Raw genomic sequence first — 25,197 nt, forward strand, 5'->3', positions numbered from 1 at the left:
ATCCCCTTTGATCCCCCACAATGACCTAGCATGGGTTCTCATTACACCCATTTTACAGATGAGGAATCAGAGGCCCAGAGAAGGGAAGTGACCTGCTCCAGAGGAGGATTTGAACCCGGGTCCCTCACACTTGGAAGCCTGTCTGGGGAACAGAGAGGACAGGAACCCAGGGACACGGCCAAGAACAGCAGGTCAGAACGGAGTCCAGGTTCGGCCCTGTCCTCTGCTGCCCAGCATCCTCAGCCAGAGCAGAGGCACCAGGGCGGGGCAGGAAAGAGCTGGGGCACAGAGGCCCCACGGAGTAGCCACGGGGCAAGTCTCTGGAGCAGAGCCAGGAACCCTGGCCGGCCGAGGCTGTGGGTGAGGCACGGTGGTGACCGAGCAGGTCTGTGGGGCCCTCCACAGTCATGCCCTCTGCAAGTAGTTCATTTGCTCTCCACCCCGCCCCCCAACTTGGGAAGGTTTAGCAACCCCCCAACTTTGTTCCTGAGCAAGTGACTGGCCCAAGGTCACACAGCTCTGACCCCCCCCACACCACACTTCCACATCGCAGGAAGAAAGCCACAAAGGCAAAGGCTCATTTGCCAGCGCCTCAGCCCATCACCACCCATCCCGTGTCCCTGCCCATTCCCTGAACCAGTCCCTGTGGATGGTGGGCTTCACACCCCAGGACCCCCACCTCTCCCTTCCCCCACTAGAACCGAGGCCTCCTCAAGTTAGGAATTCTCTATAACCTGTCCCAGTGCTCCACCGCCCCCCCCCCCCCCGCCCTCCGCTGCCTTCTCACAGGTGTCAGATAGAAGCCAGGAACAGATGGCAGAGCCCCTCCAGGGGAAGGGGGTGGGGCACCGGAGGGCAGGGGCAAGAAACCAGCAGAGGCCCGGGTGGCGAAATGCGGGCTCAAGTACAGACAGAGCGGCCAGGGCGGGGGGAAAAGGGGCTTGGCAGGGTGGGGCTGGGGGGAGGGGGCCGACCACCCCAGAAGGCTCCTGCAGGATGGCCCAGGGACTGAGGAAAAGTACAACAAAGGCCGGGCGGGGTCCTAAAGGACCAATCAGCACTACCTTTCAGCGCCAGTATTTCACATCTCCTTAGCAGCCCACCCCCAACGAGGAAAGGATCAGAAAATGGGAGAAAACCAATTGTTCTGGGACCTGTATATATTTCAAGTCTCAACAGCTACACACTCACATGAGTGTGCACACACACGCACAGGCAGCGACTGACACAGGACCCGCATGCACGTGCCGCAACACCCGGGCGCATCTGGGCAACCACGCCTCGGCCACCCCCGTGCTCCCCAGCAGTGACGTCCCCCAGGGCAGGGCAGCCTGACCGGCGTGGTGTCCCGGCACAAATGGAGGAACACCAAGATTTGCCAAGCATCCAATCAGAAACGCGGAAAGAGGGCCGGCGAGTTTCAGAAACCCTCGACTCAGATAATCACAAGTTGACTCCACGACTTTCACACTCTGTCCTTCAAGTTTCCAAAAAACAAGCTGCAAAGACGGGAGAGGCCGTCCACAGCTCTTGCAGAGGTGGCGAGAAAAGGCTGACCGGCGAGTCGACAAACCCTCCCGAAGCCTCATAAGGAAGCTATTATTTGAGAATTAGGGGAGTCATTAGCTCTCGGATGGCGGAGATAAAAGCACATAGAGTCATCTAATGAGCCCGTTTTAGGGCTTTCTCCAGCCTGGGGACAACCACATAAATAGCTGTTGAGGCAGAGGGGTGGGGCAGGGCACCCAAGCCTTGAATGCATCCCAGTATCCTCCGACCCCAAGACACAGCCAGCACCCAGTGGGGCCCAAAGGAACTTGCTGAATAAATGCAGCTGACAGAAACACATGGACAAGAACACACTCTTTTACATGTTGTAGGATCACTGGATTGCACTGAACAGAACCACCTTCTCACTAGTTTCATAACTCGGGAAACAGTTCCCCAGGTGCACCTGAATTATTAAAACAAAAGCATCCTCCCCCCAACCAAACAGATGGGACGCCACCGAAGAGCAGTCCACGCCTCCCCCGCCCCCAGGGTGAGAACAATCTCCTGCAAAACCTCCCACCGTGCTCAGGTGGACAGGCACCCCATTCCACCTGGAGTCATCGCGCCCACTGGGCGCAGACTCGGGCCCCTGCACGTTGCGGGGCAGGTCCCTTGCAAAATGAATCCGTCCCCCCAAGCTCCCACCGGGGTCGCTGCGGGAGCGACTCCACAATCTATTCCTACAGAGAAGGGGGTCTCTGAGATGGCGATGGGGCTCGAAGGGGGAGGCACTCAGGGAACGCGTCTGGCAGCTGCGAGGTGCATACCAAGTGGATACGTTTTTTAATAATAATAATAAAAAAGATCCAGACTGCACGCTTATTTTAGGGGGCTCGCAGATAGGAAGCGAGTTGGGAAGCCGCGACGGCGCGGCGGGCTGTCTCAGGGCGGGGGTGGGGTGCAGCGATGGCCGTGTCGGGGGGCCGCCGCCGGGCAGCGCCCCGGTGACCCCGCCGGGGGCGGAAACGCAGACGGGGGCCGGCCGGGGCCCGGGATCGCCCGTTCCCTCGCGCTCGCGAGCCCTCTGTCTCTGCCTCTCTCTTTTTTTTTTTTTTTTTTTAATTATCAGGATTGTTGTGAATAATAAAAGAGAAGGGCCCAGCCAGGCAGGGCCGGCCGGGCCGGGCCACCCACGCTGTCATCTTTTGTGCAGGGCCGGCGGGGACGCCCCGGCCCAGCCCCCGCGCGCGCCCCCGGCCCGGGGCCGGACGCCCCCGCCTCCCGCCCCCGGCCCCGCCATTGTCCGGCCGCGCCGCCCCCGCCCGAGGCCCGGCGGGCACCCCCGGGCCAGGCGGTTAACGCCCCCAACCGCCTCGCGGGCCGGGACAAAGCGCGGCGGCCGCGGCCCCAACAGGCCGCGCCCGAGGCCTGGGCCTCGAGTCCCGGGCGCCCGCCCGCAGCCCGGGGCGCGGCGCGGGGGCGGCGGCGACTGCGGCGGCGGCTGCGGCGGCGGTGGCGGCGGCGGGGCCCGAGCTCGGACGCGGCGGCCGCCTCCCCGCGGGCTCACCTGAGGCGGCGCGCGCGGCCCGGTCCGGAGCAGCGGCGCGCGCTCCCCCGCCCTCGGCGTCGCACCCCCAGGCCCCGCTCGGGCCGGGCCCCGCTCGGTCGCTGGCGGCCGAGCCCTCCGCGAGCGCCCCGGGCGGGGCTTATGAGGCCGCGCGCCAGCTCCGCCCTGGCTGCCATTGGCCCCCGAGCCCACGCCCGCGCGCCCATTGGCTGTCGCTGACAGCTCCGCCCCTCCCCTCCACCGGGCCCATCAACATCTCACGGCCCGCCCCCCGCGCGCTTCGATTGGGGGGGGCGCAGGCGCCGGCCTCGCCTCCCCATTGGCTGACCGGTCGGGACACGCCGGCGCCCACCCACGTGCCCGCTGACCGGCTCCGTTTTCATTGGAAGCGGCGCACGCCAGCCAAGGGAGCCGCTACCAACCCGACGGTGGCTGGGCCTCGGATTGACAAGGGCGCCTCGGGGACCGCCCAACGACCGCACGGGGGCAAGTGAGCATTGGCTTACGGGGTGAGCCCGAGGCGCGGACTGGCTGGCGCGAATGCCAATCAGGGCCCGGGCCCCGCCCCGGTTATCAGGCTGCAACTGAGTACGTGAGACCCAGCACAACATCAGCACCAGGCCCTGGAGGCACGCGGAAGGGGTTCGAGACCCGTGGCCGGAACTTGGACGCAGAGTTCCTCAGTTCATTAAGTCCTGACGTGGGAAACAGCTCTGGTGCAACCCCTTTTGCAAAACAGGAGAACTAAGAACTGGAGAAATAAAAAGTCACGCAGCAAGCGTCCCTCCTCTGCCCCCCCAAAAAGCCAAATTCATTCCCATCACAGTCAACAAAACTTTGCAAACCGGCAAGGCCCACCGGGTAGTTAGGTGCGCTCCCCCGAGTTTCCTAACACGAGGCAGCCCCTAACACCAAGGTTCCAAGCTCAGCTGGGCCCCACACCTCACTGGAACCTCGCTGGGCCTCAGTTTCCCCTGTGAAGCGGATATGATGGTAACACACACACACACACACACACACACAGCCGACCCCACCGGCCCCTCCCCAAGGGATGTTGCAAGAAGGAGTGGGACGCCACACACAAAGGGTTTGAGCAGGTGGCTTCACCCGAGTGGGTTCACCACTGTCTTCATTATTACCACTTGTGCAGTAGGCAAGAGTGGGGTGCGCCCCGGGCAGCGGGCAGTCGTGTGAATCGGCAGCAGGGCGCTTCCCAGTCATATTTGTGTTATCCACACTGTATCGCCCCGGGAGGTCAGGCACCCCGAGTAACCCCCCGGAGCTCACGCCTTCAGCGCCAAAGGTGTTGCTCTACACACCCATCTACAGGGGCCTGGCCAGCTAATCTGTGGCACGGGGTGGCACGGGGCACTCCGCAGCACTTCGAACTGTGTAGCAGTTTAACAAGACGGCGGTCTCCAAACACTGTCCTGGAATGATCCCCTACACACATTCGTGAGCAAGCTGCAGAATGGTCCCCAATTCAGTGTCCAGTAACCTACGATATGGGGAAGACACACCGAGACCCGAGTCGTGTGGTCTCCAAGAGCACGCATCCGCATCCGAGGCAATGCAGAGAAAGGTCACCGTGGAAGGGAGAAAAGGAAATCTTGAGAGAGGAGAGATCCGCGCGGGTAGGAAGGGTGGGCTTCTCCCTCCCCCGCTCCCCCTGCTTGTGTTCCCTCTCACTGTGTCTCTGTCAAGTAAATAAATAAAATCTTTAAAAAAAAGGGGGGGGGTAGTCTGTGGGGACTTGAATCTGTTCAGGGAGATTGTCCTTTCTCCTGGGACCATATTCACAGAGTCCTCATGTAGTTAAAATTAAACTTTGAAAATGGGAAAGAACAGGGCGCCTGGGTGGCTCAGTCGTTAAGCGTCTGCCTTCCGCTCCGGTCATGATCCCAGGGTCCTGGAATCGAGTCCCACATCGGGCTCCCTGCTCGGCGGGAAGCCTGCTTCTCCCTCTCCCACTCCCCCTGCTTGTGTTCCTGCTCTCACTATTCTGTCAAATAAATAAATAAAATCTAAAAAAAAAAAAAAAAAATGGGAAAGAACATGTGCCCCCAAGGAACTCCCTAAGCAGTGGGAGAGACAAATGGCACTGGATTTTGGTAACACAATATCCAAGGTGCAAAAATGGAGGTTCCCCCACCCCCAAAAATACACACAGGCCTTCTGTTCTCCTGTAACACAGTGAGTTCCGGGTATTTGGATGACACAGACTCAAAAAATAAAAAAATTTTTTAATTGGAGCACCTAAATAGGTTGTCAACTTATTTTGTCTGGGGAGACTTTTTTTTAATGCCGTCTATTATGTAAAAATTGAACGTTAACAATTGTACAAGAATCCAGACAGAGGGTGTATTTGAGGGTTCACCATACAATTCAACTTTTCTGTTTGAAAGTTTGCATAATAAGATTGTTAGGGGAAAAAAGTACAAGCGCTGCCATTTAATTAAAAAAAGGGTCCTATGCGAAGTAGGAAGGACACAGAATTCTCAAATGGGCAAATTCTCCGGGGGATAAATCACCTGGGTTTTCTTCAGGTCTTTGCAGACAGGTGCGAATCTCATGAAAGGCTGGGACTGGGAGCCTTGCTGTACCTCTCCCTGAACAAGCCTCGAGCAGCCCAGGGCCGGCTCACTTTAAGATTTTATTTATTGGTTTATTGGGGGGGGGGTGGAGAATGAATGGCAGGAGGGGCAGAGGGGGAGAGAGAATCTCTCACGCAGACTCCACGCCGAGCCCAACGCGGGGCTCACTCTCACAACCTGAGCCGAAACCAAGAGTCTTGCTCAACCAACTGAGCCCCCCAGGCTCCCCAGGAGGAGGAATTCTGACATTCCATTTCGCTTCAAGCATGCATCACTAGACATACATGTAGTAGGTTTCCCATTTTTGAACACAAACACACAAACATGCACACACCAGACCACAGCTCACGTTTGTTTACTAAGGTGCTAGACAAGGTGGTCACTTATAAAATGAACTGAAATGAATAGAAAACCGGGATAAGGCAGTATAATATACAGCACTGTCCTCACTTTGTGTTTAAATTCATATACACCTATGTATGTGCCCTGGCTTTGCCACGTCTTTGGGTAAGTCACTTAACCTCCCTGTGTCTCAACTGCAAGATGGCTAGGAGTCAAAACTATATTGGAGGGCTCTGTTGAGGTCGAACACTGTGGTACCCATACATACAGGTGCACAGCAAGTGTAAATAAAGCCTGACGATGTGAACCGATTTTATAACCTACAGTGGAGGAAAAGAAGGAACACACTTTACATTAAAAAGTCAACGAGGTGGATTTAAAAAGGTGGTTAATCCAGGAGTGCCTGGGTGGCTCAGTCAGCTGCGCGTCTGCCTTTGGCTCGGGTCACGATCCCAGGACCCTGGGATCGAGCCCCGCATTGGGCTCCCTGCTCAGCGGGAAGTCTCCTTCTCCCTCTCCATCTGCTCCTCCCTGCTCTGCTCCTGCGCTCTCAAATAAGTAAAATCTTTAAAAGAAATAAATAAAAAGGTGGTTAACCCATATAATGGAATATTATTCAGCCTTTAAAGGAGTAAAACATGGACAAGCTCAGGGAGGGAACCAGACACGGAAGGCCACACTGTGTGATTCCGTGTGCATGAAACGTCCAGAACAGGCTCATCCATGGACAGGAAGGGGGCTTGAAGGTGCGGGGCCTGGGGGTACGGGTGGGGGAGGACTGCTGATGGTGACGGGGTTTCTTTCTACAGTAATGAGAATGTTCTGTAACTAGAGGCGATGGTTGCTCAACTCTGAACGTACTAAAAACCAGTTAACTGTACGCTTTAAATGGGTGAACTTTAGGGCAATGTGAAGTGCATTTCAATAAAGCTGTTATAGAACAATAAAAACCAAACCCAACCCAACCCTACCAGGAAACAAACATGCCTAATATTGTGATTTTTTTGCATAGCAATTCCAGGTCTGAGTTTTGCAAATTTTTAACAATGACATTGTTCTTAACTTTCCAAATGAGAGAAACATCCAAAAAGCCCACAATCTCAACAAGGAACCCACCCCCATGTGTTCCGTTCCCGGGGTAGGGCCCGCCTGGGGACGTTCGTGGCATTTCCTCTGCTCCTCACAGCTGGGCATCATTCCTGTTTTTATTTCACACTCACACTTGACATTTCTTTGAGACATAATTCATCTACCGTACAACTGACCCACTCAAGAAGTGTACAACTCAAAGCATTTCGGTACATCCCCGTATGTGTGCAGCCATCAGCAGACCTAGAACATTCTTGTCCACCCCACGAAGCAGCCCCCACCACCCTGCCCCCAGCATGCGTTCAAGGGCACACTTGACACATTTGAAAGGACCCAGAGAGACAGAACTTTTTCCTTGTTACCAAATCAGATCTACCCACATCATTACTTAACCATCAATAAAAGGTGCAGGCAAGGGCGCCTGGGTGGCTCAGTTGGTTAAGCGGCTGCCTTCAGCTCAGGTCATGATCCTGGAGTCCCTGGATCGAGTCCCGCATCGGGCTCCCTGCTCGGCAGGGAGCCTGCTTCTCCCTCTGACCCTCCCCCCTCTCATGTGTGCTCTCTCTCTCTCTCATTCTCTCTGTCTCAAATAAATAAATAAAATCTTAAAAAAAAAAAAAGGTGCAGGCAATAGGTCGATGTGAATAATGGCCTCTGCAGAGCGTAGCTGCTCCCTTCCCTGGAGTCGACCATTAAACCTGCCTTCTCCTTGGCCTCTGACCTCTGCGGAGCCAGCATTTCAGGTTGTCAGGACCCTCGCCCCCTTGGTGCCCAAACATCCCCAGGCCTATAGAGACCTCTCCGGGATCATGTGACTCCTGGTTGCTGATTCAGGCCCATCTCCTAATGGAGATCATGGCTGTCTGTTTCCCCAAATATAAATGGGGAACAGTGCCACTCACCTTGGCGAGCATTAAGTGACCCCTGGTTCCAAGCTGGAAGGCTGGATTTGGCCCCTTGGCTCGGGTTTGTGGACCCTGCTAAGGTCAAAGCCTGACGCCTCCTGAGTGGCGCTTAGGGCCACGGCCCGTCACTCTGTCTTCGACCTGTCCTGTCCTCCGAGCAGGACTGATGCCGCCTGCCGGGTCCGTGTCCCCAGGCTTTGGAGAAGAGGAACTGAGGTGCCCGGCTGGCGGACCACAAAACACCTCACAAACAGAAGACACAACCCGATCATCTGTAAAAGGCATTTATTCTGAGAATCTAAAATCTGGACAAAGAATACTGAACTTTTTAGAAAAAGCCTACACAGGATTTTGTTGTTTCTTCCTAATACATTAACAAACCTAGTAAGGAGAAAAGAAAAACTTTTAAAACAGTATCGCTCCAGTTTGTCTGCAGTTATGGGATTTAAAATATTCCTGTTCTATTGAGGTAAAAGCTGCAAACTTTGGTAAAGTTAGGGAAAAAAAAAATCAACAAATCATTCCAAAAAAATACAAAACCAAAAAAAGAGAAAACAAAAAAACAAAAAACAAAAACACAACCAAACCCTAAGTTATAGCTTTCTTGGTACATATACAATAACTACAAAAAAATTTCATTCAAAAAAGTACTTAAAAAAAAAAATTCCTCTTAAAATTCTCAGTTAGTGAGCTGACAATTCAATTGAAAGGATCCACAGAAATGAAATCACCCCCAAACACTCACCCAGTATCAGGAAGAACTGGCTAGCCCCAGTTTTAAAATCTGGCTAGCGTTTTCAACAATTCAGTGCTAAAAGAGAGCCTCGTGTTTACAACAAAAGAAAGACCCCAAGGCACTTGAACATGGCTTCGAACGTGTGCTTCCATGGTGCTGCAGGTGGGCCGGCCCTTGGCCACACGCCCAGCCACGCGCAGATTAGTCCGGTGGCGGCGGCAGCCCCCCACGCACCCAGGCAGAGGGCTCTGCGTGCAGAACTGCAACACGAAAGCGGACTGGGGGGCATGGCTTCGGGACAGGTGTTTAAACCGGCCGGCCGGGACTTCTCTTCTTGCCACCTTCCCAGTGGGCGACAGCAGGGCCAGGCCCACCCGGGCCACCACCAGGCACCACCTTGCTGGCTTTTAGGCGGCAAAACGCCATCAGGGAGATGCGCTCGCTTTCAACTTCGGGGGCCCAAGCCACACACCTTGAAGAGACGGTTCCAGGCAGCCGGGCGCCTTGTTGCTCGGCAGCGGCGGGAACTTCTGGGAACTTGGCGCTGGGAACACAAGCAGCCTTTGCGCCAAGGCGTTTTTAATTCCATCTTCAGAAAAAATTTGTCTTTTGCTGATAAACTGCAGGCTTGGTATTTTTTTTAAAACCAAAATAAAAACACAGAGAAGTCCAACTTTCTTTGAGCATAATACAAACTCCTGAAAATTTATAGGTTAAAAAAAAACAAAACAAAACCAGGAAGACAAGGCTGTTTAGGGAGTGCAGGAAAAACTACATGTTTAAGTTAAACCCACTAAAAACAAAAGGGGGCAGAGACCCCTGTGACATGTTTTTTAAAAACTGCCGGCGAGAAGTGCTTGAGGATCACCGCCCGCTGCCGTAGCCGGGGAAGAGCTGGTTGAGGATGGCCTGCAGCGGCTGGTTCACCTGCATGGCATAGCTCCGGCCCAGGTCGTAGCGGCAGGCTGGGCAGCTGAACACCTGGGCCCTGAAGGATCTGTCCAGGCAGTCCTGCAAGAGAGGGCTAAGTGAGAAGCACCGTCTCAGCCAGCCACCCATGTCCCCCGGGCGCGGGGTGAGCAACAACCACCGACCCCACGATCCCCCAGCAGGGGGTGAGCAACAATCACCAACTTCTCACAGGGTCCCTGACCCTCGGTCTCACTTTCTACCTCTAGGCTGGCCTCCCTGGGGCTCCCCAAAGACTCCAAGCCCATTCTGGCCTCCAGGCCTTGGCATTTGTGGCTCATGCCACCTAACGGGTTTGTCCTCTGGCTCTCCTGTCACTCATGCCTCGGCTCAAGTCACCTCCTCAGAGGACCCTTCCCTGATGACCCTAGAATATCAGAAGCAGCCCTCACCCTACTTGTCTTAAAACAGCACCTTCCACCTTCTGGAATCGCCTTGTACTAACGTCCTTGTGTGAAGCAGGCCAGACATTGCCTGCCACTTGGAGAGGTCTTGCTGACCCCGCCAGCACCGAGCACAGGACCCTGACACACACACGTTCAACAAATACGTGCTGAGAAGAAAGGGCGAAAGGAAGGCAGGATCTCTGGCCCCGAGCCAGACTTCTGGGTTCATACACCATTCTGCATGAGAGCTGCAGAAGCAAGCCAGGTGGGAACAGAACTAAGAGGCAGACAAGCCCTGGACAGCCAGCTTCCCACTCGCAGAAACAGGGAAGACGCCACCTGCATGTGCACGCACCTGAAGGATGGCATCAGGCAAGCGGGTGAGGGGGTAAAGGTCAACAAGGCGGAAAGCCTGCCGATGCCACCGCACATCCAGCCACTGGACACAGGCTGTGGCTTCTGCTCCCATTTGTAAAACTCCTCAATCCTTTTTCAATCTACAGCCTTGATTCCAGAGACCGAAGGCAGTTCTTTCTACTCAACACAACTAAGATTCAGGTCCACATTCAAAAATCAGGTTCTGGACTGCTGCATTATTCACAAAAGCCAAAAGATGGAAACGCCCCAAATGTCCATCCGCGCACTGGAATGTTATTCAGCCATAAAAAGAAAGGGAAAGGGTGCCTGGGTGGTTCAGTCAGTTAAGCATCAGACTCTTGGTCTCAGCTCAGGTCTTGATCTCAGGATTTTGAGTTCAAGCCCAATATTGGGCTCCACACTGGGAATGGAGCCTACTTAAAAAAAAAGGGGGCGAGGAGGACATCCTGACACCTGCCATGACGTGGAGGCACCCCGAGGACACCAGGCTCAGTGAGAGGAGCCAGACCCAGAAGGGCACATCCCACAAGACCCCACTCCCAGGAGGTCCCCAGAGGGTCCCGTCCAGAGAGACAGAGGAGAGGGTAGGAGCCAGGGCTGGGGCAGGGGGTGGGGAGTCCGTGCTTCATGGGGACAGAGTCTCCATGTGGGGAGATGGAAAGTTCTGGAGATGGAGGGTGGGGGTGGCTGCAGGACCGAGTGAGTGGGCTTCATGCCGCGGAGCTATGCACTGAAAATGGTTACGATGGCAATTTTCACTTTGTAGGTATTTCAATACAATAAGTTTTTTAATAGAGTAAAAACAAAGTCAGGTGTTGGGATACGTAGGCCAAAGCCATTTTCCTAGGACGGCTCAGAGGCTGCGGTTCCTACAGCGACCAGCGACAAACCAAACGCACAGCCCCTTTCCCAGCACCCACACTGGCTCTGCTGAGACGCTCCGAAGCGGCCTCCCCACAACCCGCCGCAGCTCTAAGGCCTGACCCGCCGGCCCCGCCGTCTGTCCCGCCTCTGCCTGCGTGCTGGCCCAGAAGCTGGCCGGGAGGGTGTCGCCCCCGCTCCTCTGCACCAAGGCAACGGGGGCTCAGAGGGCCTGGGTGGCTTTCCAAGGCTACACGACCGGGAGGGGCTGAGCCTCTGCTTGGGGCGCGCAGGGCTTCTCTCCCGGGCCACACTGCCAAGGGGACTTAGCGGACCGCATGGCAGGGCAGCAGGGCCCGAGGACAGGAAAGGGAAGGGCCTGACCTGCCACACTGCTTGATGGTCTTGGAGGCCCTCCCCTGGTGGGACAGCTAACACAGGAGCCTGAACCGAGATGACCCCAAGGCAAGAAAGGGGGCCAGTAGCTCAGAGAACAAGGGTGGCCAGGAGGCAGAGACAGTCCCTTCCACCACAACTGCTTGCCTGCACTGCCCATAAGTTCCTACTGAGCGACTCTAACTAGAAGACACCGCAAAACAGCCATTCCTGCTCACCAGCACGCCCAACTACGCAATTCTGCCTCCAGGGGACGTAGGTAGTGTCGGGAATCTCTGCGGCTATCACGACTGGGGGTGATCCTGGCAGGGAGAGCTCACTGCCCACAGAGACTGACCCACCCCAGTGTCAGCACGGCTGCAGAGGAGACCTCGGCCACCCCATGTCGCCCCCCCACCCCCAGTCTCTCTTCCAGTCCAGCCCTCCTGATTGACCACCCTCCAGGCCCACCTCCCAGCCCTCGTCCCCTACAGGCCCCAGCTGCTCCGCCCTGCCCGCCTGTCCAGGCTTCTGCAAACGCCATTCTGCCCACCTGAGATGTCACCTCCGCTAGGAAACCCTCCCTCCTGCTCCTCTAGGAGCCAAGCACCTCACACCTCTCCGTCCCAGTCCACAGCATGCTCAATCAACATTTGTTATAATCAGACCTCAGGCTGAGACTGCCACCTATCCTCTCCTGCCCTGGATCCCCAGCCACCTAGGAGCCTGGGAGAAAACGTTCCAGGGGAGGGAGAACCAGAGAATACTCCTAAGGCAGGTAGGCTATGGCCTGCTGGAGGGACAGGCGGAGGGCCAGTGTGCCTTAAAGTCACAGAGAGGTGGGCAGGGTGGCCCAGGTGCTGCATTTTACTCTGCAGCCTGGTGGGGGCACGGGAGGGGGAGGACAGTGTCCTCTGAGCAGCCCCCGCCCCCGGCCCATGGCCGCCCCTCTCACCTTGCACACGTTATGCTGGCACACAGTCGTGATGGGACGAAACACCAGCTCCTGGCAGCAGATGCACTGGAACGCCTCCTCCACCTTACTCAGGAACTTCTGGAACTGGAGGAGAGTGCGTGAGAGTGGACCGGACCTCCTCCGACAGGGTCAGAACCAGCACCCCCACCTGGGGGCCGGAGGCAGCTCTTGCCCCACGTGAGGACAAGAAAACAGAAGCCCAGAGAGGCGGGCCATGCCCAGAGTCACGCCGAGGGGCACCCGCGGCCCAGAGCACACCCGGCTCCGAGTCGAGAGTGGGCTTATCAGCGGCTCTTCCCTCAGTACACCGGTACCAAGTGCGGCTGTGTGAGGCCTGGGTGTGGGGGCCCATCGGCGGGTAAAACAGAAGAAACCCGGCCCACTTGGAGGGTGGAGGCCAGCGGGGGAGACCGAAGATGAGACAGGTGGGGACAGAAATGTCACAGCAGTGCTGGGGGGAGGACAGCAGGGAGCCGGGGGGGGAGTCCCTGGAATGCCAGCGGTCAGGCAGCGCTCTGTGGAGGAGGTGACCTGGAGGACACGCGGCCGGCTAGGTCATGGCCCCCAAGATGCTGCCTCTGAATCCCGGAACTTGTGCATGTCACCTCACATGGCTCAAGGGACTTCACACAGATGGGATTAAGGGCCCTGAGATGGGACAATATCCTAAGTTACGCAGGAAGCCCACCATGTGAGAGGGACAGAGAGAGGTCTGACCCTCAGAGAAGCCCGTGTGACCATGGGGGCACAGTCTGCAACGGTATGCTGGGTCAGTGACGCAGCACCTCCAGAAACTGGGGAGCCTAGGAGCCTCTGGAAGGAACCGGCCCTGCCCACACCTGCGCTGAGCCCCGAAAGACTCATTTTTGGCCTCTGCCCTCCAGAACTTTGAGAGAAGAAATCGGTGTTGTTCAGAGCCACCAGGTCTGTGGTCATTCGCCACAGGGGCCGCAGGGGACCCCTGCAGGAGCACTGTGCGGGAAGGTACTCAAGGCTGAGGGGACCGTGAGGGCCAAGGCCCCGAGACAAGGTAACCAGGACCGAGAGCCCAGGGGAGCGCGTGAGAGTAACAGGCAGACTGCAAGGGGACTGTCCAGAGGGAGGCACAGACAGCCCGTTCCCAGGAGGTATGGGCGGTGGCCAGAGGACACCGAGCAGGCGGCGACCCATCTAGGTCACTCATCCTGCTCAGGGCAGGAGGATCGAAAAAAGACAGGCCTGGTTTAGCCGTTCCGCAGAAAGCTGAGCACAGACAGACCTTATGACCCAGAAGTCCCGTGCCTGGGAGGTCACAGCAGAGGTGCAAGCCAGCCAGCGTCCCCCAACAGGTGCACGGACAAACACGATGTGGTCTACCCACACGCTGGAATATCACTCGGCCTTAGAAAGGAAGGGACCCTGACACCTGCCACGACGTGGAGGGACCCCGAGGACACCATGCTCAGTGAGAGAAGCCAGACCCAGAGGGACACATCCCGCAGGACCCCACTCCCAGGAGGTCCCAGAGGAGTCCCATCCACAGAGACAGAGAGGAGACGGTGGGAGCCAGGGCTAGGGCAGGGGGTGGGGAGTCCGTGCTTCATGGGGACAGAGTCTCCGTGTGGGGAGATGGAATGTTCTGGAGACGGAGGGGGGGGTGGTTGCAGAACAGGGTGAGTGTGCTTCATGCCGCTGAGCTACACACTTAGAGACGGTTACGATAGGGAATTATTTCTACATCACCACGTAAACAAAGATGAGGGGAGAGGCCACCCAGGCCGGGTAGGGGTGGGGGCGGCGGGCACTCACCGGCCCGTCTTTGAGCGACTTCAGGATCTCACTCCACAGCTTAGTGTTGCTCTGATCCTCCTTGATGAGGCTGCTCTGCTGGGCCGTGAGGCTGTAGGGCTCTACCTTGCTCTTCTTAGGTGTCCCTCCCGGGGACCCAACACCGGCCCTGCCACCTGCAGGGACAGAGCAGAGGGGGTGAGGGCAGGCGGCCGGACATGCTCACAGGGAGGCCCGGGGAGGCTGCCCGCAGAGACACCCACCTGCGGACTTGCTCTTGCGCTTGCCCTTCCTGGGGGACGTGAAGGCCCCCTCCTCTTCCATCTCCTCCTCCTGCTCCTCGGCCTCTCTCTTGCTGTTCTCCTTCTCCTTTTCCTTCCTGGCCCGGGCCTCCAGGTAGCCTTCTGGGTACTGCAAGAGGGTGGAGTCGGCCGTGAGGAGCAACGGGGGGTCCGGGCGCCCTTCCTGCCCCCGCCCTCTACCCTCACCTCGTTGACAGTCCCTCCCCAGTCCCCACTGTCGCCTCAGAAACTTGGACTCCTTCTGACTCAGCCTCCAGGGGACCTCTGGCAAATAAACCTCTACCCGGCAAACATACCAGAAATAAAAGGGCAAAGGGTGCCATCTGCGCCCAACAAGAGAACAAGGGAATGCACAGAAAATGCTCACCATCAGCTCTAGCAATGAGAGAGTCTAATCATTATCCTTATTCGTTCGTTCAGAGGCAGGCAAGCTTTCCCACGAGGGGCCAAGCCTCAGAGCTCTGCTGTAGCCCGAAAGCGGACAGGGCCCAGAAGGGAATGGATGGGCAAGGCTGGGCCTCCAGAGAACTTCCTTTACAAAGACGCGGCCCCGAGGCCTTGGCTTGCCAACCCAATTTTGAGGAGTCTGCAGGCATTATTTGATGATAACCCCATCTCTGAGGCACCTCCTATTATGTGGGATTTTCCAGTGTGTCATCTAGAAACCATCAAGTGTCTTCAGCAACACGAAGTCACAAATACTCCCACCAGATGCTGGTGGATCCTGTCCCATGACTATTTTTCTCCCCGGTTCCTCAAGCTTCTGAAATTCTCCATGGTGCAAACATCGTGTTCAAAAGACAACTTCATGACCCCCTGGGGGAGGCGCTATCTGATTCTCAGTAGCAATTAAGATTCCTTAAATAGTCCCACACTGAGTTATCAGCTGTAAAGAGACTTGCCATAATGAACAGAAACACCGTAATTATGGTGCAGAAAAGGCGCACCGCGCACCGGGTGAACTCTGGGACATACAGCTGCCGTGAGGAGGTGAGCGAGGGCTCTGAGGGAGCATTCTTCCCCACATCCCGCCAGTTCTGTGGGTTTGCCTGCGCGTGCTTGGAGGAGGCATGGAGCCTAGCAAAAAGGAAGATCCCGGATTCCACGCTGCTTTCGCACAAACTCCTCCCTGAACACAGCTCTAACAAGGAAGTCTGGCTCTCCGCCCTCCAACTCTGAGTGCAAAGACAACCACCAGCAGCCCACAGCCGAGATCTACTGGCTAAAGAATCCGAATGCTACAGCCAGCAAGGGGCGACCAGCTCGGTGCCTGGAAATCATTTAAGATCACAGAAACCCCGGAGAGCTTCTGGCCAAGAAAGCAGGCTCCCACGACCCCCGGTGACCGGCAGGAAGACGAGGCTCAGAGCAGGCCAGCTCCTGGCCCGGGCTGTGCAGCACGAGGCGCCGGACGGGCCCGAGGGGGGTGAGCTGGGATCCCAGGCCGGAAGCGACAGGCCCGGCCGGGACGCACCTGCATGGTCAGCCCCAGCTTCTTGATCCGGTCCTTCCCTTCCTTCGTCCAGGGGCCAGGTTCAGTGTCGTCCCTCCGCAGGAGGTAGCGCCACACCAGGAAGCCGGACTTGCCCTTCTCTGGCCAGTACCTCACGACCTATGGGGAAGCGCGGTGGAGGTGGGTGCCGTGCGGGGCCTGAGGGCGCCCCGCAAGGGCCGGGCGGGGCAGGGCCAGCCACTCACCTTGTAGATGCCGTCGTACCGGTTGCCCTCGGCGGGCGCGTACTTGCTGTGCTTGCGACCCTTCACGTTCCGCACCACCCGCACCGGCTTCCCGGACCGCCAGTCCTTGGCCTCAGCCCCCTTGCGGTCGTTGATGGGGGCACTGCAGTTCAGAGCCAGCGCCCTGTGGGCAGAGCCGGGGCCCCACAAGGTGTAGGCTGGATCGCCTCCCCCCGCCCCCTAGAGGAGAGGGTCCCACTCTCACCCCTAGAACCTGTGACTGTGACCTTTGGAAAGTGGGTGACCACAGATGGGAGTCAAGTTCAGAGGAGATCGGGGGGGGACTAGTGCGGTGTCCCTATAAGGGCAGTGGAGGCACGGACACACGGGGAGAAGGCCCCGTGAAGGAGGCAGAGGCTGGAGGGACGCGTCCACAAGCCACAGGACACCAGAGACCAGCAGCGGCCACCAGAAGCTGGAAGCGGCAGGGAGGATCCCCCTCCAGAGGTTTCAGAGGGAGCACGGCCCCGCCCAGCCCTCGAGGTCAGAGTCTGGGCTCCGGGATTATGCGAGAAGTTCCACACCCCGGGTGGTGTGCGAACCTGGGCAGGGCCATCCCGAGGGCCACAGAGGCCAGGGACAAGCAGACCAGGGCTCAGGCTCAGCACCTCCTTCAGGATGACTGCGGAGGTGTGTGCCCCCCGGTACCCCTAATGTGAGCTCGGGGCAGTCCTCACGTCGGCCAGTGCTTCCCGACCGAGGGCTTTTAACAGCTATCGAAATTAAAATATTCCGGGCGCCTGGGTGGCTCAGTTGGTTAAGCGACTGCCTTCAGCTCAGGTCATGATCCTGGAGTCCCTGGATGGAGTCTCGCATCGGGCTCCCTGCTCGGCAGGGAGTCTGCTTCTCCCTCTGACCCTCCCCCATCTCATGTGCTCTCTCTCTCAATAAATAAATAGATAAAAGAAATTAAAATATTCCACTAGACAAGTCCCTGTACACTAACATGAGCTCCCTGCCCCTTTCTATTTCGTGCTCAGTTCTTCTTGCCATCTTAGATAATGATAGAATACCACCACGTATAGAATTTTCATGCCCCCGTATCTCCTGAACACATTCTGAAAGTCGACTCACAGGATCACGGGTAAGAACGTTTTGAAGGCTCTTCACACATAGAGGTAAAGAGCTTTCCAGAAAGACGGTGCCCGTCTGTATTTCTACCAACAGTGGGACACTAGCCTGCGTCTTGGCATTTCTCAACATTTTGGAATTTGTGGCCAATTTTATAGGGGAAATAAACAGTATCTCAACATTGCTTCAATTTCTATTTCTTTGATGACCAGAGTCTAACTCAAGTTTTCCTGGCCACTGGAGATCTGCATTGTTCTTGTGAATGATCTGTATGTCCTGTATGTCCTCTATGTCCTTTGCTTTTCTCGATTAGTTTTTATTGATTTGCAAAGCTCTTTATATAGAAAAACATAACCATCATAGATCACGTTTGTAGCAGACTCATCCCCCAAATAGTCATCTGCCCGTTCATTTTACATATGGGTTCTATTGACATAACTTATAATATTTAGGTTATCAAATCTCTCTCTTTTCCCTTTGGCTTTATGATACTTTTTGTGCTTACAAAGTCCTTCCCCATCCTGCGGTTTGGGGTCAGCAATCTCTGGCCCACTGCTTGGTTTTGTAAACAAAGTTTTATTGGAACACAGCCATGCTCATTCATTCATGTGGGCTCTGAGGCCGCTTTTGTGCTATGCTAGCAGAGCTGAGTGGTTACAACAAAGGCCAGGTGGCCCGTAAAGCCAGAAATATTATCTGGCCTTTCAGGGGAAAAGTTTTCTTTAACACATCTGAACGACTCACAAGTCTTTAGCAAACAGAAGGGAAGAAACAGATGTTCGTCATCTCTACATTCCATCACACTCTTAACGGGAATCTAACTTCCTGGATGTACACCCCAAAAAAGAACCAACCCCCTCCCCGCGTAGCTGCCAGAGGACGAGGCAGAAGCCTGCTGGTGAAGAAAGAAGAAAACCTGCTTCTGCAAACCTGTTGGTGTTGGTGAGCTTCTGGTCACAAGACTGTTCCGCAGTCCGCTTGTTGCCAGACAGATCTCGACCACCACTGCCCGTGTACGTGAAAGAGTTCCCGTGGTCCTGAAACAGAGAAGCAGGGCAGGCTGAGCCCTCCACACAGAGGAGAGGAGAGACGAGACTCAGGCGAAAACATCCCCGCACACACCTGCCAGGAGGTCAACTGTCAACGACACAGAACGAGGAGAACCCGGGCTGCCACGTGCTAGCAGAAGGAGCGCAAGCTGGCGCAGCCCACTACAGCCAACGGCACGGAGGGTCCTCAAAACATTAGAAACAAATTACCATTCGACCCAGCAGCCCCACTTCTGGGCCTATATCCAAAAGAAGTGAAAACAGGCTCTTGAAGAGACGTTTGCACACCCATGTTCACACTAGCATTATTCACAACAGTTAAATGTAGAAACAACCCCACTGTCCATGGATGAACAATACACACAGTGCGGTCCATCCACGCACTGGAATACGATCCAGCCTTAGAACAGAAGGACATCCTGACACCTGCCACGACATGGAGGGACCCCGAGGACACTGGGCTCAGTGAGAGGAGCCAGACCCAGAAGGACACATCCCGCAGGACCCCACTCCCAGGAGGTCCCCAGAGGAGTCCCGTCCACACAGACAGAGAGGAGAGGGTGGGAGCCAGGGCTGGGGTGGGGGTGGGGAGTCCGTGCTTCGTGGGGACAGAGTCCCCGTGTGGGGAGATGGGAAGTTCTGGAGACAGAGGGTGGGGGTGGTCGTACAACAGTGTGAGTGCGCTCAACTGAGCTATGCACTTAGAATTAGTTAAGTGCAAATTTTATGCACATAAAATTATTTTATACACAATTTTTTAAAAGTCTGGAACCGCCCCCCCACACACTCACCACATCATCCTCATATCCCCCAGCCAGGACCAGAGAGTAAGCCCCATCGTTGCTCCGGCCGTGGATGCCCGCCACGTGAGGTCGATGGACCCCCGACTCACTGACCTACGAAAACCACCAGGAAATAAACGGCACCTTTGGGACTGGCTGCCACAGGGCAGCTCAAACCCACCCTCCTTGCTCCCACTTTCAAAGCCAGCGGCCTGACTTTTCTTCCGAATGCATCACACCTGTTACAAGAGCCTCGCCCCCAGACACCCCAAGTCTGAGCCACACCTCAGAAGGAGCTGGCCTGAAGTCCAGCCTTGCCACCTGCCCCCAGGGTGGTCCTCACCCAGGCGCAGGGGCCTCTGGGAGGCCAGCACCCATCGGCCCAGCCCCAGACCCCAGGAAGTCTGGGGGTACCTGGACTCTGAACCTCCACATGGTGCCCACAGGAATCCCCGGGATGGGTCCGTAGTGGTTGGACGGGACGATGGTGCACTCCTTGGTACGCCCCACGCACGCCATGCCCTGTCCGTCCAGAAACAGAGGGGAGAGCAGGGTGAGCGCATGCAGGGCAGGCAGGGCAGCAGGGGCGCGGGGCGTGGGGCGTGGGGCCGCCTCACCTTGCCCCAGTCCCGCTGTGAGGAGGACGTGGCTGATGCCATCTTCGCCTTCTTCTTACTCTCCTTCAGCTTCTCCCCTGCCAGCACCACCTCACTGGCGTCATTCCGACACTCGGGGCAATACCTGGGACAGCAGGGACGTCACCTCTTGCCCACGCCCGCCCCCTCCCTGGGCTCCCTGCCATCCGGCGCGGTCCGGGGAAGGGGGAGCATTTCAGTTTAAATTCACTAATGTGAAGCAGGAAGTCCAGGCCCTCGGTTGCACGGGCCACGTCTGACGTGCTCGGTAGCCACGTGTGCCCTGATGGGCAACGCTGAGCGAGAACGTTCTACGACGCCAGACGTTCGTCCCTCTCCCACGGGAATTTCACGGCGCCTCCCAGCAATGAGGGTAAATCCAGCTGGGATACGGGACACCCCCGGGGAAACTCGACGGGCAGCGAGGAGGAGCCCGTCCACTCACCACTCGTCCTCCTTGGGGACGCTGCTGAGGGGCGGGCGCAGGCAGTAGATGTGGAAGGCCATGTCACACTCGTCACACATGAGCTGCTTGTCGGGGTCCTGCTTGCCCCCACACAGGTGACAGGCGCACACCCGGCAGGTCTTGCTCTCATCGTCCTTGCAATGCTTGCACGAAGGCCCGCTCTTCCCTGGACACGGGAGGTGGGGCTCAGCTGCGGCGGGGCCGGCCGAGCAGAGCGGGGACGGGAGCCCCCACCCCACAACCGACGTGGGAGTCAGAAGGGCAGAATCAGAACTCACTTCTCATCGGGTTTTCAACGACGGGGCTCCCCTCGCCCGGGCGCTCAATCTTGAACACCTCGTCCACGAAGATGATGCGACAGTCATTGAGAGAACCACCCCTGTGAGGCAGAAGTCATTAGAAGTCATTAGAACATTCCAGCTGGCCAACCTGCCAAGGCGCCTCAGCGGGTCACACGGTCACCTAACACATTTCTCAGAGCACAGGAACACCTCTGGTTCTATCTAGTTCTATCAGGGCCTCACGCATGCACTGAGCTTCTCCCCTTGCCAGTTCAAGTCCCACTAAGACAAAGACAACATATAAACCACAGTTTCAGTACATGATGCTTTTGAGAGAATCATTTCTAACCTTTCAGCAGGCAACACTGATTAAACAAGGCCCAACACACGAAACCTAAAAGTGAAGTCTGATCAGTCTCCCTCTCTCAGAATGCAAAACTCCTCCAGGGTCAAGTGACACCCCCCCCCCGCCCCGCCAGGGATCAATCCCGTATCTCCATCAACAGCATCCAATGGCAAGCCAGTGGGAGTCCCAGACACATGCCACCTGTGTAATTCTGCATTTTCCAACCACCATGCTGATGAAGTAAAAACGGATGGAATCTGGGGCACCTGGGTGGCTCAGATGGTTACACATCTGCCTTCGGCTCAGGTCATGATCCCAGGGTCCTGGGATCGAGCCCCGCCTCGGGCTCCCTGCTCAGCGGGGAGCCTGCTTCTCCCTCTCCCTCTGCCTGCCGCTCTGCCTACTTGTGCTCTCTGTCAAATAAATAAAATCTTTAAAAAAACAAAAAAAATGGACGGAATCAACGCTGGGTTTTATGTAACCTGACATACACGGGTATTATCTCCACGGGTGACGACTAGGACCGAACTACGCACGAGCTACTTCACGTTCTTTCCCAGCACGAAGCCCTTGACGCCAGTGTGGGTGCTACACTTCCAGTTCACCTCGGCCCGTGCTGGCCACATTTCGAGTGCTCAACAGCACAAGTCACCGTGGCCCCAGACCGGGGCCGCACAGGCACACACAGTCCCACCAGCTCGCAGGAAACCCGGGGGCAGAGGCGCGGAGGACGTGGCGCCATGAGGTGTGGAAGGCAAAAACCCAGGCCGCGGAGATTCTTGGGACACACGACCAGGCTTCCTCAGTAAGTAACCTGGTACAGAAAGGGGGAAGGAGGAAAGGACAGGAGGCCAGAAGATAAAAGGGGCTTAAATGATACGGATTGACCTCACTGAAGTCTGTGCGTGCTCCGTTCATCCCAACCCAACAAACGGTTAAGAAGAACAAGTGAGGTAATTGGAAGACGAACCAGTGACTGAGTATGTCGTTAAGAAATTATGACTAAGGCATAGAGAGGACTTAAAATGAATACACAAACTAAAATATTAAAAAAAAAATTATGACTAATCTTTACATTGTGATAACATCATCATAACTGTTTAAAAAAGAGTCACTTTAAAGAAATGAATTGTGGAGCGCCTGGGTGGCTCAGTCGGTTAAGCGTCTGCCTTCAGCTCCGGTCATGATCTCAGGGTCCTGGGATGGAGCCCATGTGGGGCTTCCTGCTCAGAGGGGAGCCTGCTTCTCCCTCTCCCCCAGCCACTCCCCCCCACTTGTGCATGCTCTCTCTCAAATAAATAAAATCTTAAAAAGATAAATAAATGAATTGTAAAGCATGTATGGATGAAATGAATCCATGCTCGAGAGCCACCCAGCAGGACAGGGGCGGTAGCGCTCTTCAGTGAAGGACAATGAACAGAATCCATTGCCAGCAGACACACCCTTACAGGATAAGGGAGAAAGCTCCTCAAACAGGTAGGAAATGATACAGGAAGGAATCTTAGGAGCAACAGAAGAAAAACAGAAAAAGCAGAAAAGTGGGCACATACGACAGATTATCCTCCTTAGGAGTTCTTGAAGTCACAGGTGAGGACTGAAATAAAGATCCGAACCCCATCTGCTACTCCGTGAGTACAAAGGGACATAAGTAAAGATAGGTTTCTGACAAAAGGGACAACCGGTAAAATCCAAAGAAACCATTAAGAAACCTATACACAGCAATACACTCAAAAGGCAATACACAATCAGGACAGAATCCCAAAATGTGTTTAGGTAACCCACAGGAAAGATGGAAAAAGAGAAACGGAGGAAACAAAAAGAAAACAAATGACAAACTGGCAGACGTAACCTACCAATGATCGCCTAGTGTGAATGGTCTGAACGTGCCAATCAAAATACAAGATGCCGGGGTGGATTAAAAAACAACGCACCCAGTTATATGCCGCTTATAAGAAGCTCACTTCAAATTCAAGTACACAGGTTGAAAGTAAAAGGGAAGAAAAGGATACAGCCTGCAAACATGAACTTGAAGAAGCAAAGCAGGTGTGTCCATACACGCACACACGTTGGAGCCAAGGAAACTGCTAGGGAAATCACAACATGATGGAAAGGTCGTTCCACCAGGAAGATATAACTGCCCTAAGTGTGTGTGCACCAGACAACCGTGCCCTCCAACTGTGAGGCTAGGAGGAGAGGAGAGGAAGCCACGTTCACAGCGAAGATGGGCACCCCAGCACCCCCTCAGCACCTGATGGGGAACCAGACAGATAATCAGCAAGAATCCGAAGAAGGGAGCACCACCAGCTAACATTCTGCCCAACAGAATATACTGGTTTCTCCTCAAGCAACCACAGAATAGTCACCAACTTAGACCCTACCAGGGGCCATAGAAGAAACAATAATCAAGTCACATTAGAAATCAGTAACAGAAGAACAATGCAGAAGTCTCAAAACACTTGGGAATTAAACACAATACTTCTAAAGAAGCCAGGAGCCAGAGAGGAAGCCTCAAAGGAAATTAAAAAAAAAAAAATATATATATATATATATATATACATATATATATAACGGTGAAGAAAAAGAAAAATACAACATAGCAAACTTTCACATGGAGATCAATGAAGGCAGTGCTGAGGACTAAATTTATAGCACCGAGTGCAGGCGTTAGGGAGGGAGATGCCTCAGATGGACAGTCTAAGTTGCTACCTCAAGAAACTAGAAAAAGAACAAAATCAACCCAAAGAAAGGAGAAGGGAGAAAATACAGAAGAGGAGAGCAGAAATCAATGAAATTGGAAACAAGATAACGAGAGAAAAGCAAGAAAGAACACGTTAACAAGAACATAGCTGCAGCCTGGCCTGAGCCCTGGGACCCTGCCCCTAAATGCCTGTGTGGGTCTCCACCCTGGTGTCCCTGCTCCCACACTGCCCCCTGCAGTCCATTCCCCTCAGCTGCCAGAGCTAAAATTCTTAATTGTAGGTCAAAGCATGTCGCTTCTGTGCCCAAATGCTCCAGTGGCTGCCAGCTCTTAGAGAAAGAACACCAGTTCCAAACCTCTCTGGACCATGCTGCTTAGAGGCTCCCACAGTCTCGATCCCTCCCACCTTCTGTCCCTCCACTTCACCCCACTAGCTTCCTTGCTAGAAATGTACCAGCTATGACCCTGCCCCAGGACCTTTGCACTTGCTGTGCCTGCACTCAAGACACTGTTGCCCAAATATTTGTGTATATATGCATGATACACATGATGGAATATTATTTGACCACAAAAAGGCCATCCTGACACCCGCCACAACATGGAGGGACCCCGAGGACACCGGGCTCAGTGAGAGGAGCCAGACCCAGAAGGACACATCCCGCAGGACCCCACCCCCAGGAGGTCCCCAGAGGAGTCCCCTCCACAGAGAGAGAGAGGAGAGGGTGGGAGCCGGGGCTGGGGCAGGGGGTGGGGAGTCCATGCTTCATGGGGACAGGGTCTCTGTGTGGGGAGATGGAAAGTTCTAGAGACGGAGGGTGGGGGTGCTGCAGGACAGGGTGAGTGTGCTTCACGCCAGAGCTGTGCACTTAGAAATGGTTAAGATGTTAAGTTTTGTTATATATATCTTAACACGCGCATGTGCACACACACACACACACACACACAGAGGCAGGGTAGAACAGGGCTTGGCAAATACCTACTACAATGGGCCAGGCAGTATTTTCGCCTTTGTGGGCCACACAGCCTCTCTCTCTGCTAATCGACTCTGCCCTTGTAACACCAAAGCAGCCACAGATAATCAGTAAAGAGATGGGCATAGCTGTGTGCCAATAAAACTTTATTTGCCACAACAAGCAGAGGGCCGGATCTGGCCTGTGGACAGCCGTTTGCTGATCCCTGATGTGGAGTACATCCTACATGTGCTTTGCTTCTGTACATGTTTATGCTTGCTTACACACAGAACATCCCCAGAAGGCGACAAGAAGAGAGTGGTCTCCAGAAAGGAGTACTAGGTGACCAAGGGATAGAGAAGGGAGAATATTCCTTCAGTACTTTCTGGATTTTCACACATTTGAGATTATTACCTATTCACCAAATTCGGAACAACACAAAAA

At 55.3% G+C, this 25,197-nt stretch overlaps 2 protein-coding genes across 9 annotated transcripts in view; both read right to left on the reverse strand.

The window, feature by feature from the left end:
• KDM4B (lysine demethylase 4B) overlaps positions 1-3,186 on the reverse strand; it is a 135,055-nt gene extending 131,869 nt beyond the window's left edge. For 6 of the 8 annotated variants that reach the window (XM_054505023.2, XM_045863263.2, XM_045863261.2 and 3 more), the window contains exon 1: positions 3,059-3,186. The gene's annotated coding sequence lies outside the window, so the exon portion shown is untranslated. The remainder of the gene's footprint in view (positions 1-3,058) is intronic. The other 2 variants (XM_045863264.2, XM_064572840.1) reach the window with 2 other exon arrangements.
• Positions 3,187-8,256: 5,070 nt separating this feature from the next.
• The window catches only part of UHRF1 (ubiquitin like with PHD and ring finger domains 1), a 30,302-nt gene continuing 13,361 nt past the window's right edge, over positions 8,257-25,197 (reverse strand). Inside the window, exons 6-17 of the mRNA XM_064572858.1 lie at positions 20,757-20,857; positions 20,458-20,644; positions 19,995-20,118; positions 19,792-19,899; positions 19,387-19,491; positions 18,477-18,583; positions 16,437-16,599; positions 16,213-16,350; positions 14,700-14,847; positions 14,458-14,612; positions 12,649-12,753; positions 8,257-9,735 (exon numbers count right to left, since the gene is read on the reverse strand). Coding sequence (XP_064428928.1) covers positions 9,589-9,735; positions 12,649-12,753; positions 14,458-14,612; positions 14,700-14,847; positions 16,213-16,350; positions 16,437-16,599; positions 18,477-18,583; positions 19,387-19,491; positions 19,792-19,899; positions 19,995-20,118; positions 20,458-20,644; positions 20,757-20,857 — 1,588 coding nt within the window. The 3' untranslated portion in view covers positions 8,257-9,588. The remainder of the gene's footprint in view (positions 9,736-12,648; positions 12,754-14,457; positions 14,613-14,699; positions 14,848-16,212; positions 16,351-16,436; positions 16,600-18,476; positions 18,584-19,386; positions 19,492-19,791; positions 19,900-19,994; positions 20,119-20,457; positions 20,645-20,756; positions 20,858-25,197) is intronic.

The sequence above is a fragment of the Mirounga angustirostris genome, unplaced genomic scaffold, assembly GCF_029215605.1.
Source record: "Mirounga angustirostris isolate CCGP_5_RB_7025 unplaced genomic scaffold, mMirAng1.0.hap1 SCAF_1, whole genome shotgun sequence".
Taxonomy (NCBI): domain Eukaryota; kingdom Metazoa; phylum Chordata; class Mammalia; order Carnivora; family Phocidae; genus Mirounga; species Mirounga angustirostris.